General features: G+C 36.7%; 2 protein-coding genes across 9 annotated transcripts in view; one reads left to right on the forward strand and one right to left on the reverse strand.

The window, feature by feature from the left end:
- Positions 1-379: 379 nt before the first annotated feature.
- ndufb8 (NADH:ubiquinone oxidoreductase subunit B8) lies at positions 380-2,337 on the reverse strand. Its single transcript, XM_055175805.2, has 5 exons — positions 2,177-2,337; positions 1,761-1,887; positions 1,539-1,638; positions 838-993; positions 380-536 (listed from the first exon to the last, which is right to left on the reverse strand). Exons 1-5 carry the CDS (start codon positions 2,265-2,267, stop codon positions 444-446), a joined length of 567 nt encoding a protein of 188 aa, XP_055031780.1. The 5' UTR covers positions 2,268-2,337; the 3' UTR covers positions 380-443.
- Positions 2,338-2,530: 193 nt separating this feature from the next.
- Positions 2,531-15,450, forward strand: part of arhgap44b (Rho GTPase activating protein 44b) — a 40,170-nt gene continuing 27,250 nt past the window's right edge. For 2 of the 8 annotated variants that reach the window (XM_055175793.2, XM_055175796.2), the window contains exon 1: positions 2,539-3,181. Coding sequence is in view for 1 of the 8 variants with exons in the window: in XM_055175794.2 (XP_055031769.2) it covers positions 3,129-3,181 (53 nt within the window). In the remaining 7 variants the exon portion in view is untranslated. Of the gene's footprint in view, positions 3,182-15,450 lie in introns of all 8 variants that reach the window. The other 6 variants (XM_055175797.2, XM_055175795.2, XM_055175794.2 and 3 more) reach the window with 6 other exon arrangements.

Here is a 15,450-nt window from a genome sequence, read left to right on the forward strand (position 1 = left end):
TTAAACAACTTGAAATAACAAGTCATTTTAACTTTCTTGACTAATTAGAAGTTTGTATATATAAAACCAATAAGCTAAATGTGCTTAAGTTTCTACAACTTTATTTTTATAATTTATAGCAACTTCTAACTAGTCAAAAAAAGTTGACATGACTTAAGATGTCAACTTTAAGATGTTTAAACTTAAACATTTAAGTGCACCAAGGAATTGTTTACAGTGTGGTGTTAAAGGAGCTTAGACAATTAATGGTATGACAGCCTGTTACTTCTTTATTACAGATGTAGACTGTGTTGGGCAGGAACTGCACTGCTGAAAGCCATTCTGACAGGATCTAACTAGTCTTATTTTAATGAGCTGTTAAGTGTTGTAAAGATGACAATTTATCTTTATGTTTAATAACTTTATTAGAGAGAAATATACACATGTTATAGAACAAGGAAGGATTAGATTTCATAATGTTTGGGAGGTTCTGGTTCTTTATCAGGGTCTCCACCTCTCTCCAGATACAGGTCATTGTAGGGATACTGTTTGGGTGCCTGAGAAAAGAGAGATCAACGGTTAGTCAACAGAAACAAACAACAAAAGAGAACAAAGTGGACACAAAATATAAACTTAAGTGAAAAATGAATTATTTAATTATTAAGTGCTGGCTTACATTTTAGCCTGGCATTCTACTTTATTCAGAAATCACATTGAAGTCAAATTCATTGGCTCTTTATTTACTAATTTTATTCCAAATTTTATGTTTATTCCATTTTAAAACTTTTTTTAAACTTGAAAATTATCAGTTGTCCATTATTTCCTACAGCATGAGTTGAATATTCTTCCAGCACTTACCACAGGTTGGTAAGAAGGATACATCTCACCCAGTCCAAACATCAGCATCATGAAGCCAAAGAAACCAAAAAGATGTTTGCACATTGTCCTCCAGTCCACCGGACTTGGAGATGTGTCCACTCTGTTCCTGATGTACATGTCAAAGTCCCAGTGAATCTGAAACACCAACATGATACGTTGTATCACTGAACAACCACATCCATACATCTACTTCACAATTTCAAGTTACAGAATTAAAGGAGACATATCATGAAAATCTGACTTTTTCCAAGATTAAGTGCTATAACTGGGTCCCCAGTCTTCTATCAACCTAGAAAACGTTGTAAAGATCAACCCAGTAACTTAGTTTTGGTAAACCATTCTCTGCAAGCATGTAAAAATAGGTCCCCTTGTGATGTCAGAAGGGGATCTTCTTATAATAATACCACCCCCTTAAGCTGCACTATCCAACTACATCACTGTTATTTAGTGCAGAGATCAGCTCATTTGCATTTTAAAGATTCCAAAAACTGCACAAATTTGCTCACACCTACAAAGTGTCAATTTTAACATGCTATAATAAATTATCTGAGGGGTATTTTGAGCTAAAACTTCACATATGTACTCTGAGGACACCAAAGATTTATTTGGCATCTTAAAAAGTCTTGTAAATGTCCCTTTTAATTCAGTTCATCACTCAAGAGTAAGCAGTGGAAGTTTACAGGTTCTCCCCAGTTCCTCCTCAGATCCGGATGGTCCCACTGATACCATGGGTCTCTCTCATGCTGTGATCTTTCTGGCAGCATGGGGTAGTCACCATACCTGCAAAACAACACAAATATATACACAATAACTGCGGTTACTCAGGAGAACAAGTTGTATGTAAGTCGTAAGTCTTGGAGCAATACACATTCAATCAGAAGTGTGTCTAGAGACATCCATACCCACAGCCATCATCAGGATAAGGACGGTAATCTTCCAGTGTCATGTTGTATTTCTTGGCTGCTGCCGCTCTCTCCTCTGGGGTTTTGGGGTATGGGCCGGGTAACATGCCCGGAGGACCACCAGAGGCTGCAACACACACAACGATATCATAACATCTGATGTTACAGCTTTTAGACACACACAATATCATGGAAAAACTTAACATCTATTTTTTAACACTATAAGATGTCACAAATTTATAAACGAAGCGATAAACAGTTATAATTCTTTTTAGAAACACATCGGAGGTTAGCGTAGTCTATTACGTTAGCTTACTGATCTTGACATGAAGGTTATCGTATTTTTTAACTCACAAAACACTGCTTTAATAATGCATATGCACGTGATAAGAATACATGGAGGTATAAAAACACACCTGCCCTTGCCCCAATTATATTCGTACAAATTCCTGGTTTTATTCCTCTAGAAAGCGCTCGGGTCAACAGACCCTTTCCGAGCGCCGCCATGTTGCCTCGATGACACTCCGCAACGCGCAAGCGCAGAGTCCTGACAAGCTCCAATGAATGACACTGCACAAGATACACACCCGAGGAGAACGAAGATATGAAAAAAACATTAATTAATCTCAGCGGTCAAAAATTAATCAATCTCAGCGGCCTGTCTGCTCCCAAGAAGTACTGAAAACAAGAAAGAAATACCCACACAATATTTATGTGCGATGTTGGACAGTGAGTGAAGGCTGCTTTTCCGCCGACGCTGTACTTACTGACGACATCCACACGATGGCAAGACTGTTCAGAAAACCAATATCAAGAAAATATTTAGATATTATATTTACAATTAAATCCAGAGAATAAAGTCATTTGTTTTGCCATCTTGCAGGTTGCAAGTCAAAAGTTAAATTTTTGCAAACAATTTTTTACAAATATTTACTTGTTTTATTTAAAAATTCGGAATATTAGACATATTTTATTTGTAAGTGGATTTTAATGGAAATTTTGGTAATGTTTTGAAAGTTTTACACTTCAGTTTATACTATCCTGTAAAGCCAAAAGAGACGCTACTCGCAGCCCCTGATTGTAGTCCAATCTTTGCGTCAGAACTACACTCCCCATGATGCATCGCGCATGTCGGCGTCTCGTCAGCAGCGTTCAGCGCTCACCGGAGCATCCCGTATCAGAGCGACGAGCAGCGATCCTCAAACGATGATTTTTGCCTTTTTAATTCTCTGTAGGTGATGGTCGCACACCCGAGAGGATTTCTTCAGTATGATCCGCGCATTGGAATATTTCCCGAATGTTGTCCTTTAAGTGAGCGATGTCAGCTGGTTTTTCATCCATCGGGATTAACGCACAAATTGCAGGAAGATGAAGAAGCAATTCAACCGAATGCGACAGCTCGCTAACCAGACAGTGGGCAGGTAAAACACCTTCATCCTTCTGATTTACAGCTTATAATACCTTCAAAATGCTGAATCAATGTGCCATAAATATACGAACAGCTTCAAGTTATAGATTTTGATAAATAAATCTGAATATGTGATGCAATAAAATGCGATCATCTGGTGTTCGAATTTATTTGGTTTATTTTGAGTGTATGATGCTACTATTGGGTTATAGGGGTCTTGTGATGATGTGATATGTGGGGCGGTCCTGATGTGGGCCCTCCAGCTCATCCTTCACCTGTCCTGACCCCCAAACCCATCAGCTCCAGTACTGTCTGTCTGTCTACATTTCCAACTATATCAGTGGTGTATCTGCATTACAGCAATGCAAAACAACTATAAAATATCTTTGTAGGTGTGAATAATATAAATCTTTTGGATGAGGATTAAATTGCATTTGATTTGACTTGTTTGTATACCTAGTTTGACAACAACATCAGTCACATTAATAATTTTGACTCTGACAAATGGTTTTCAGTTTGGCTTTCACATTTCACTTCACATTTCTTCGTCTTAATGCAAGAGTCTTGCATTTTTTAATTTTTGCATCCCAGTTCTTTTTTATGGAGTTGTGGGTCTTGGTTACTATGGTAACAGGAAGTGATGTTATTGTATCATTAATAGGGGTTGAAGGGAGGTAGGTGATGGTTTGGAGATCAGTGACTAATGTCTGAGACCAGTGTCTCCTGAAGTGGACATCATAAAGACATTTCTCTCACTGAGACACTTTACAGTCAATACTGGAAGCAAATGATGGGCCAAATTCTTTACCAATTCTCGATGTCCTAAACCGATAAAATTCTGTCTTGCTGGACGTTTTACTTTACATGTTTATATGCATTAATTACTGTATAAATTTAATAACATAATAGCAGCCCAAATTTTTGTATAGGGATGGCCAACTGATACATTTTCTAATATGACGTTTTAATGTCTGAAGTAGAAAAATCTAAGAGCAGGGTGGCAAATAAATGATAAGTGATGTAAAATACAGTTTAATGACTGCAAAAAATAATAAAAATTATATTGCTGGACTTGTTTGTAAAAATATTTATACAAAAATTAAATATTTAAAAATATGTGCACTTGTGCAGACAAGGCCGCTAAAGATTTCTAGGTGATGCCATGCATAATTTTTGTATCAATATTACTAACATTGTTTGGCATTAATGTCTATATTTAGTTTTGTTGCCGGACTTCAGATATTTTGTGCTTTATTATAGCATTCATGTGCAGTAATCTCTATAACTAAATAACAGACAGCTCTGTTTAAATATTTATTACAGTCTAATAGTCACAGTTGAGTAATCGAGGGTTTCACACAGAAGAACTGATGAGAAAAGCTGTGTTAAATTGTGGTTGATCGATTTATCGATTTATTGTGTATCAGCAGTAAAAGTTGATTGGATCAGTTCCTAAAGAGGTGTTATTGATTATAGAGATGGTTATTGGTGAACAGTCAATCTAGGTGTATTATGTTTCATGCTTGATCGTTGATCACCTGCTGTTTTCTGTCGATGGCAACATACTTTAGCACTTTAAAAAATAAAGTCTTCAGTCTATTTTACCATCATATCATGACTTAATGTTGAATGGAGATGATTTCATTCATGGTAAATTGATAAGATGATGATGAAAGGTGCTTAAAGTGGAGATTTTAAAGATTAAAGAGCTTTAAGATTGTTTACTTAAAGGTGTTACTTTTACTGTTACAGATTTACTGAATAGAGAAATGTCTATTGAAGATGTTTGTCACTATCTTGAATGTGTATCAATATGCTGATACTGTAGAAAAGTGAAAGTGAAACATGTAAGCGACAAGTATGGAATGTATACTCGAACTATGACTTCTGCGTTTAACCCATCCCAGTGAGTAGTAAACATACACACACGCGCCCGGATCAGTGGGCAGCTATCACTGCTGTGCCCGGGGAGGAACTGGGGTTATTGTTGAAGGACACCTCATTCACAACTTGCCAGCCTTTAGACTCAAACCGACAGCTCTCGCCCGACTCTCTGATCACTATATGACTGCCAAAGATTATGGGTTATACTGTGTTAATGTGTTGTAATAAATAACCGTCTGGTAACAGCTCATTCAGACTCCATACAGTGTCTTGAGATGTCAGACAGGAGCATGTGACAGACTTTAAGGCTAATGTGTAGGCCTATGCTATAGATATACATGTGTGTGTTCCTGTGTGAGACTGGAAACGCTGTTTTACGTGAGTTTTACGTGTTAACAGAATAGCAGTTTAAACACATGTTAATAGTCAGATGAGCTGAATCATGTAGTCACCTTTAGAGCTGGTTATTACTGGGATAGTAGTACACTTATAAACATATGATCTTTCTATCAGCATAGTGTCTGTATGTACAGTATTTCCTGCAAGGCATCATTGGTTTTGGCGCAGTATTATTTCTTTTATATCATAGTTCATTAAGATGTGGCAGTGTTTAACATCTTTTGTAGTTGTATTAAGTCAAATGCGGTTTGAAACGAGAGGATATTTTGTCTTTCAGTACAATGTTTATCTCTCGCATTGCCATGAGACGTGTGTGTCTTCATAAGATCCAAGAAAATAAACTTCAGAATTCATCATGTAAATAAATACTATGGTATGTGAATTATGTTCATCTGACACTGTCGGTGTTATCTCATCGGTAGCATACAGTATTTTATAACTGTGACCTGCATTACAAACACATCAGAGTCACTAATAGTTGAGATTGTTTAAATGTTTGGAGAGGAAAAAAATGTCTGGATACAAACATGAGTATTTATTTATTGTGTCAATGCATTGTAAAACGAAACGACTGCTTAAGACAAATCAATATATAGTGCAGTTAAAATAGTTTAATGTTAGAAAGTTCCTCAGTGGTTTGACAGCATCTATATGTGAGTTAATGTATTGTGATTGTTCAGTGACCTCTTCATTATATGTGGTAGACGTTTACCGGTGTATTTACAGTTCAGTCATTATCTGAGCTCCTGAACGCAGCGTGTTTATGTGTGTTTTGTTTGTTTGTTATTGACAACACTAATTACTGTAAACAACCTTCACTGAAGAATGGAAATACCGTGCTGCCGTTGTGTTGCTCGTCCAGGTTATTTTAGTACCTGACATTAGCAGCTAATGTGTGATTTATTCCTCAGGAGCTTCATAACCCTCTGTAATGGCATCACATTTATCTCAGCCTGAGGTGGACGAGACGTTCATCTCTCCTCCTGATGTCTGCAGTATAGTGTGTTCTTTATATATGATGAGTGAGGTCAGAGGAAACTGCATGTGTGCTGGTCTGGGGTCAGGATCTGTGCGCTGTCATCAGTTACCTGTTTACACACACACACACACACACACACACACAAAAGCAACTGGATCACAAATTTAGTATAAATAAAGTTATATTTTCACTTTTACACCTTAGTGTAAAAGTGAAAATAGCAGTAAAGTTACCGATGTTAATTTGGGTTTTTGCTCTTTGCTGATCCAGACGTATGGTGTCTGCGTGAACAGGTTGCGCAGTAGCATGCAAAACATGTTCACAGAAGAGGGGCAAAAATTGCATTCAGTCTGAGTTCAATGATTTGTTGAACATTGTTTGGTCCTATGCCTTTTACAGATGACATATATTTATAAAAATACATTTAAACAACTTCACATAGTGATTGCAATCTGCAAAACTGTTTCACGTTATAAATGTCTGTTCCTATATGATGTATTTTAGCACCACTTACATGCTTTATTGACAAGTTGACATCCCGCACAAATTACCTCATGTGAGTTTATTAAAGTGCACCCATTTCATTGCTATAAAACAATGTTAATTTGTGTTTTTGGTGTAATACAATGTGGTTTCAGTGGTTAGAAAACACATTATTTTCCACATACCATACATTTTTGTAGCTCCAGATATCCTGTTTTCCTGAAACAAACAGATTTTGTACAAAACTCATAGATCTGAAAAGGGCTGTGTCTGATTGGCCAGCTAATCTGTACGTTGTGATTGGCCTGAATACCTCTGACGTCAGCAGGAAATGTGACGCTCCTTACCGTGTTTGAAAGATTCGGTTGCTAACAGGACTTAACTTACAGGCTGTGAGTCCAAGCAGGATGAATTATGATAATGTCGGTCTTTACTACATCACCAATTCCAGGAAGTAAACTGTTGCCTACAATCTGTGTGTTTGTTGTAGTCCAAGAAAAGAAATTTACATTGGAGATGATAACTCGCATCATTGTTTACTTTGGTTTTTGTACCTTTTGCATATTGATAACATGAACTAATACACACTTACACACCAAAGAAAATGAAAAAACGTGAATCAGATCATTCATTGGTGCTCTTTAAGATAGACTAGTCCTCGCACATAACCAGCGTAAAGACCGGGTAGATGAACAAATGAGATCTGAGGTGTAGACCAGAAACTCATTAAAGTCTTATTTGTTATGGCCCCTTTAATTCATCTCGCATAAAATATATCTCTCTCTTTTTTCGTCTGAAGTTGAATAAGTCTCCTCTAGATCTTCAGATTCAGATCATGAGCATCTTCTGGACAGGAGAAGATATATATTTAGAAAACACTTCCATTAGCTCCATGGTTTAAGTTTACATTGATATCGATGTTGTCTCATAACTGTTATTAGTATCGTGATGGATTACTGTACTGGCCTTCACTTTGAAACGTGGTGAAGAAGCTGAGACGTCTTCATCATCTGACCACAGCAGGGCTGATCTGACTCTTACAGACACATTCGCTCCATCTGTTAAGCGATACGGTCTGATGGCGGCTGATGCTAACGCTCTTCACACCAGTTAATGCAGTTAGACGCCATGCAGCGTGGGATGAGTGCACAAACACTCATCTATCATCTGTTTTAATGTCTCTTCCCGGCAGACAGACGTCGAGCAGTATGAACTGAGAAAACATCTCTTCCATATCTGCTTAATAGTGTCATGAAATTAACCTTACAATCCTACAGTTGGATTATTTTTGTTATATTGCTGAAATTGAAATGCACATTTGCAAGAATGCAGTGTATTTTTATATATATATTCCTGTACTTTACTGTAAAGCTGCTTTTCAAATGTTTCATGATATTAGATGTGTTATAGGGCATACACACAAACATGAATTCAGTGTTTTGTGTGCGTAGATTACATAAAAGTCAATGCAATGACACGAATAGACGCAAACTTCGATGTGATGTGAATGACTCGATTTGAGCGATTGTTGCGTCTTCATGCAAGTTGAAAATATTCAACTAAAGTGAAAATTTCGCATGATACGAAGTTGAATCCCGCAAAGAACATGCTTTGCGTTTGATGTGTACACAGCATTACCAAAGTAACTAATATTTTTATTTTAGTGTGATATAGACCTTTGTTTAAATCTGTCTGAGCACACATTGTGTTTACGTCTTATGATCGCTTGTACACCTATGATATTATCCAAACAGATGCATGTGTATATTCAATCATCCAGTTTGTCTTGTTATCCTGTTGTGTGTGTGTGTGTGTTGTAAAAACATGGTATTATTGATGTGGCCTGTGGGAGCAGCTCGAGGAAACCTGCTGTGACAGTAATGCAGGTGTATTTGATTGAAGCTGGAGTATTGTTAGCACACATATACACATCGGAGGACATTCCCCTGAGAGGACAGGTGTGCAGACAGGTAATGTGAGTGTTATTGTCACCCCCACCCCTCCTCACCCTGCCACGCCCCGCCCATGTGTGAAACCTTTATATAGCTAATGTATTCCTGATGAGCCATCACGCTCTGTTAGATCAGATATCATTCAGAGCTGATAACAGCAGAGAGAGAAACTCAGGGAAATATCTGATATCTCTTTTAAAGGTGCAGTGTGTAAATTTTAGCGGCATCTAGTGGTGAGGTTGCGAATTGCAACCAATTTGCTCAGTTCACTGCTCTTTCCTCGCTTTTGAAACGCAAAGAGAAGGTACGGTAGCCACCCCCTAAAAAAAAGTCATAGACGGAGACAACTTAGTAAAAAAAGTTTGTCCGTTAAGGGCTTCTGTAGAAACATGGCGGCACAAAATGGCGACTTCCACGTAGGGGAACCCTTGATGTATGTAGATAAAAACGTCTCATTTTAAGGTAATGAAAACATAACGGTTCATTATAAAAAGGTCTTTATACACCCCTGATAATATAGTTTTGTATATTATTTTGCATTTCTGTCAAGAGATCCTTTTAAAAATTACACACTGGACCTTTAAAGATGTAGATTTTTGCAACTTTTAAATGCTTTCCAGCAAGGGTGCCACTTAGGGAGATAATACGATTTTAAGGGCTCACACACTTTTGGGCCCTCCAGAGATCATTTTTATTAGTAACCGTAATAGTTATAGCCAACCACTTACAGTTACCCAATAGTCAATTTAATAGTTTACGTTAATCATCCCTGAAAATGAGAATGATGTTATTTTTGTCCAGATATAGATTCTGTCAACATTCTCCAGTTAGCAAACTATGCTAGCAGACTTTTTTGCTAACTACTAGCGAACTCATACACATGTGAGACTTTACCTGTGACCACAAAACTAAAGTCTCAAATCTAAGTGTGAGATAAAGAGCATCACAGTTTGATTTCAAACATTTATTTCACTATGATTTCAATCACTGACATGAACTTACTCATTCAGTCAGTCATTATTAAAGATAACAAGTTAATGATTTCATGAAGTAAACCACAAATAACTACTTCAGCTGGGTTTTCACAGGCAGGGTCACAATTATCTAGTATATTAAAGGGATAGTTCACCCAAAAATAAAAATTCTGTCATCATTTCCTCACTCTCATGTTGTTACAAACCTGTATAAATGTCTTTGTTTTGGAAGATATTTTGAGAAATGTTTGTAACCAAACCGTTCGTGGACCCCATTTACTTTCAAAGTAGGAAAAAAGAATACTATGGGGTCCAAGAATGGTTTGGATACAGTGTTGTTTTTGGCAGCCCTTTTAGTTTTAGTCTTAGTCTTAGTCTTTTTTAGTTTCAGTCTCATTTTAGTCACTTATAAACTTGATAGTTTTAGTCAAGTTTTAGTTGATGAAAACACAAAAAGGTTTTTGTCAAGTTTAAGTCAATTTTAGTAAAAAAGTAGTCTAACAAATTAATTTAGGTTACAAAGTATTGGAAATGAGCTTAGGTATGTAAGTAGATATGTTAAACCATGAAATGTGTCACAAGCCGAAAGTCAAGTAAAATTGAATGTATATGATATGTTAACAGCATGACTTGTTAGTTACCTTTAAAAAAAATATCAGCGTGATGAGCCTTAAGGTGCTGCTTGAGGTTGGTGGTATTCTTCCCACCTAGTTTGTGGCCACATTTACCGTCGTCTCCCAATACGCATCCTGTTTTTCTTTCTGATGGATTATTCTGAAAGTATGTCCATAAATCATCTCGTCTTTTCCGTTTATTGGCATCACTGCCACGGTCCTTCGAACTCACCACAGCTGCAGGTGTGATGTTGTTGTGTGAAATCTGGTGCGCGTGCACGGCATGGAGGCAGCCGGGTGGTGGGCGTACCCAAAACAAGGGAAGCGGCAGCATTGCTGATACTTTTTAGCTAAAGACAGACAGATTTCACGCTAAATAGGCAGAAATGACATGCATTGTGAACATCAGACTTATAATCATTTTCGTTTCGTCTCGTCTTGTCAACGAAAACTCGAAAGCGTCTCGTCATGTTTTAGTCAACTTAGAGCCATTTTTAGCTAGTAATCGTTGCATTATTGTCATAAAAAAATCTTTTCGTTTTTGTTGACGAAAACAACACTGTTTGGTTACAAACATTTTTCAAAATATCTTCCTTTGTGTTCATCAAAACAAAGACATTTATACAGGTTTGTAACAACATGACAGTAAGGAAATGATGACAGAATTTTAATTTTTGGGTGAACTATCCCTTTAACTCATGTAATCTTTCTTTAAGAATGTTGCATTTTTTCTGAATTTTTGATTATTGTTCTGTATTTTCCATTAAATTTACATTTGCACAATAAATCATCATATAGCTACAGACATGGTCGGTCTCTGACTTAAGAATGATAATAGTGGTCCACAGCAAAAGTAACAGGTTTGTATTGCAGACAAAGGTTTTCGATAGCTAGGTAGGCTTGTATTTTTGGTGCAAAACAGGGGCTCAACCTCCTTTTCTTTCATAAAGCCCACATTAGTTGTTTCATAGATGCTGCAGTAGTGAATCTGCTTCTCACCGCGGTGAATTAAACACCAAACAGCTTCTGCTAAATGAGCTCCCCTTTGGAAACATGACAAGTTACTCGTTTCACCAATTTCTTGTTCTAGCCACTGCTGAACACAACTTGTTTTGTCATGATGTAACCTAAAGGCAATAGAAAGTAACAAAAGATAGCCACAATGTATTTCTTCACTTTAGCCTACACAAATCATATTAATCACTTAAACAATAGGGGTTCATATTATTTTGTCCATATGTCACTGAATTGATTTTTTATTAGAATTAATTAATGTTCATTATACCAATTAAAATTCTTTTTACTAAAGCACTAAAATAATCAGTTTTAAAATATTTTTGTTGAAACACACACTAAAGCTCTGTCAACATCAGCCAGATGAGTTGTGATAACTAATGTGTTACTTATGAATAAATAACCAGAGGATCTAACATTTAACAGCGTGTATGTCAGGATCCTGCCATAAGAGTCTTGTTTTATATTTATGTTTTATCATGATGGCAGGGTTCTGACAGCCTCGTGTTCTATGTGGAGGCTCATGGCCTTGTATATTGGGTCATGTGCCTCTGGTGTCTCGTTTTTAGTCCCCGCCCCCTTGTTCTCCCTGTTAATTATTCATTATCAGTTATCACACTCACCTGTGTTGCCCTCGCTATCTTGTTTAGGGTTTTCCCTATTTAATCTCCTCTTGTCTCTTGTCTTGTGTTGGTATATTGTGTTCTGATGTATTGTGAATTGTAGTCTTTGTTGTTTAATCAGTTCAATGTTACATCAGTGTCTTGTTTAATATGTTAAGTCAGTATTTTGTGATTTCATGTTTAATGTTGTTTTGCCCCCAACGTGGGCTTTTGTTTTCGGTGTTTTCTATGTCCATAAATGTACAGTGTTCACTTCCCCGACATCGTCTGCGCTTGGGTTCTCTTGTCGTCTCCAGATCCTCACAGTGTATGTTTGAGAGTACACCAGTAGAACTTCATCATCTCATCACATTACTTCACATTATATTCATAGAAATGAGGTTTGTGTTTGCGTAACAATCCAGTAAAATGTTGGGGGATGTCGGCGTGCGCTTCATTGTTCTTAAAATGAGAACCTTGCTGTCATGCTCTGTTATCTTTATGCATTTTCTGATTCCTCGTACAGTGTAAGGTAATATTTTTTCCCGTGGTTATTTTAGTGTATAGGTGTGAGATGTGACCCAGTTTGTTAAGTGAGTTTCTTTGGTAATTAGATTTTTGCTCCTCCGCTCTGCTCATCTTCAGCAGAAAGTTGTGTTGTGTTTGTTGTCTATTCACACTGCAGTGATTTAATGTGAGTTCAGTTGTGACTCCTGTAAATAACTCAACTGTGTGAACAGGACAGAATGAAACAGAAGTATATAAATAAATACTGTGTGCATCTGTGTCATCTCACAAACAGTGTGTGTATGTGTTAGTTTGTGTATGTGCTTGTGTGTGTGTGTGACATATGTTTCATGCAGGGTTGGCAGAGTCCCACCAGCATGTGTTTCCTTTCGCTCTCTAATGGACCGTGTGTGTGTGTGTGTGTGTGTGTGTTTGCATGTGCGTCCATGTGTGCGTGTGTGTTTGTGTGTTTACACTTCACTCAGAAACATAAATTTATGTTTAAATAAATTTCAGTGGAAGTAAATAAATAAATTAATGGAAAATGTATTCAGATCAAATTGACCTCACTGTCTGTCAGTCTCACTTTCTCTCTGTTTGTTGTATTAGTATAATCTTTATGTATGTATGTGTGTGTATGTATGTACGTGTGTGTGTGTGTGTTTGCTGAGAATGAAGGGGTGTGTATTGGTTTTCTTTCTCTCTGGTCAAGTGTATCATTCACAGGATTGATTGATGAATGTCAATGAGCATCGCTGCAGTTTCTCACTAATGTCCTAAAATTCTCTTCGTGAGCTGATGTGAGGTCACTATTAGACCCGTGAGACTCAATAGTCCCTTTCACACATACAGTCTTTACTGGTAATTTACTGGTAAATTGCAGTTAACATGTCCTGTGTGAACAGAACCTTTCCGGTAAATCAGTGCTCCCAATTTACCAGTAAGACAGGTTGTAAGATTAACGGTAATTTGCCGGTAAGCGCTGTGTGTGAACGAAAAATATAGCATTACCGGCATTTTGATGACGTCAGACCGCGCTGACAGATCGGGCGGGCCAATCAGAAAGTTTTTTATACAGGTGTATGGGGTGTGAAAGCTGAACTTCCTTTGCTAACTAAGCAGACAGTCGTGTCAATCGTCGCGTCCCTTGTCGTGTACTGATTTCGTGACATATGCCGTTTAAGAATTAACGTAAGACTCTCGTCGTCACCCTTTTCGCCTGAAAATGAACGTGAGAAGCTGTCTGAGAAGCTACGTGACGTCTCCGCCGTGTCGTCTGCATATTTTTTTCTTAATTTAAAGCCTTTATCAAAGTGTTTTTTTTTTTAGTTATTATCCTTTGTGTTTTGAGTAATGTTATTAAACAGTTATCTACGGATTTTTATTTTATTGATGTTAATTTGATTAATTTTGTTGTTATATGTAGTAAAAGCACTAATAAAAACACCAATAGCCTAATTGTGTTAAATGAAAGCCAGCTATATAGTTTGTAACCGTGTCCCAGCTATGAGGCCACCGAGGTCCGGACCTCGGTAAATGTTTCATGTAAAAAATAAAATTCGAATTTTTCTGAATTAATAATACCTTTAGAGTAGACGACTCACATTGGCATCCTCGTATATAATTGAGTTTGGACCGTTTACTGTATAGTTTTGTGTAAAATGACAGAGATTGGCTTAATGAGACGCTGGTGGCTGCAGCATTTGCAGTGTTGCCAGATCCCATTGTGAAAAATCCTCTTTAGACGTTGTGTTTAATGGTTTAGCAAATAATGTGACACTTTGGGAAATTTATGAAGTAAGCATTGTTTGTGTTAGCGATATCTCTGAAGGACAAGGTCTTAACTTATTTCTTTCTTTATGGCCTATTTTGTTTTCGTACTAATATCATGGCAACACGGGGTGACCAGCACCTAAACAGTAATCAAATGGCGCATCATTCAGCGTGTGCAGGTTATTGCTGAGATGAAACTTTAAGACACACGCAATAATCATCATGATTATGCATGTAAGAAACGCTTTCAACACTACAAATCAGAAAATTACATAACAGGTTAAAATGAAATATGCCAATGTAAACAATGGCCATGAAGAAGGCTAAGTTATTTCATTCAGAGTTAGCATTTAACAAAGTCATGCTGAAAACATTCATACGAGCACTAAAAGTTCTTGTTTATATTGTCTAATATTGCTTATTAAAAGGATTAATATAATGCTATAATAAGCAATTATCCACCCTAACAATAAATTAATAACAAATTGTTATCTAATAAATAATATAAAAATGCCCACCCCAAAAACATATAGACATGTGTATCCAAAGTGTAAAATGGCAAAAAACGTTCAGACAGAATACATAAGATCTAGGTAAAAAATAAAATGTTGGTATATTAACTACAAAATTGGTGCACAAAATGGTACATTTACTACTTAAATGTGTATTTTAGTGCATTTTTTTCTCCTGGGATAGCGTTTGTTAACCCTGGACCTCTCTCATTTTCAAACCCAGGCTATATGATTGTAACAATTAAAGGTAATTAAAACCCATAGTTAATAGCACAAACATAAATAAGACCAGCTTCACTTATTTATTTAGAAATTTAAATAGCGTGTCAAAGTAATTATTATAAAAACGGTACTTAACGACAAATTGTGATAGTTAGGCTATTGTAAATGATAAGGACTAAGCTTTATATAAAATTCCTTAAACGTTCATTTCTAAAAGGAAACACAACTGATTTTATAGACACTACGCTACGCTTTATTATTTTGCAGAGAAATAGCCTACCTGCTTGCTTGCTACTTTGACTTTGATCATCTCTATATTCAGCATAAATCAGAGACAATAGTGTCAAATATATGTTTGGTGCAAATA

Source organism: Misgurnus anguillicaudatus, chromosome 4 (genome assembly GCF_027580225.2).
Source record: "Misgurnus anguillicaudatus chromosome 4, ASM2758022v2, whole genome shotgun sequence".
In the NCBI taxonomy this organism is placed as follows: domain Eukaryota; kingdom Metazoa; phylum Chordata; class Actinopteri; order Cypriniformes; family Cobitidae; genus Misgurnus; species Misgurnus anguillicaudatus.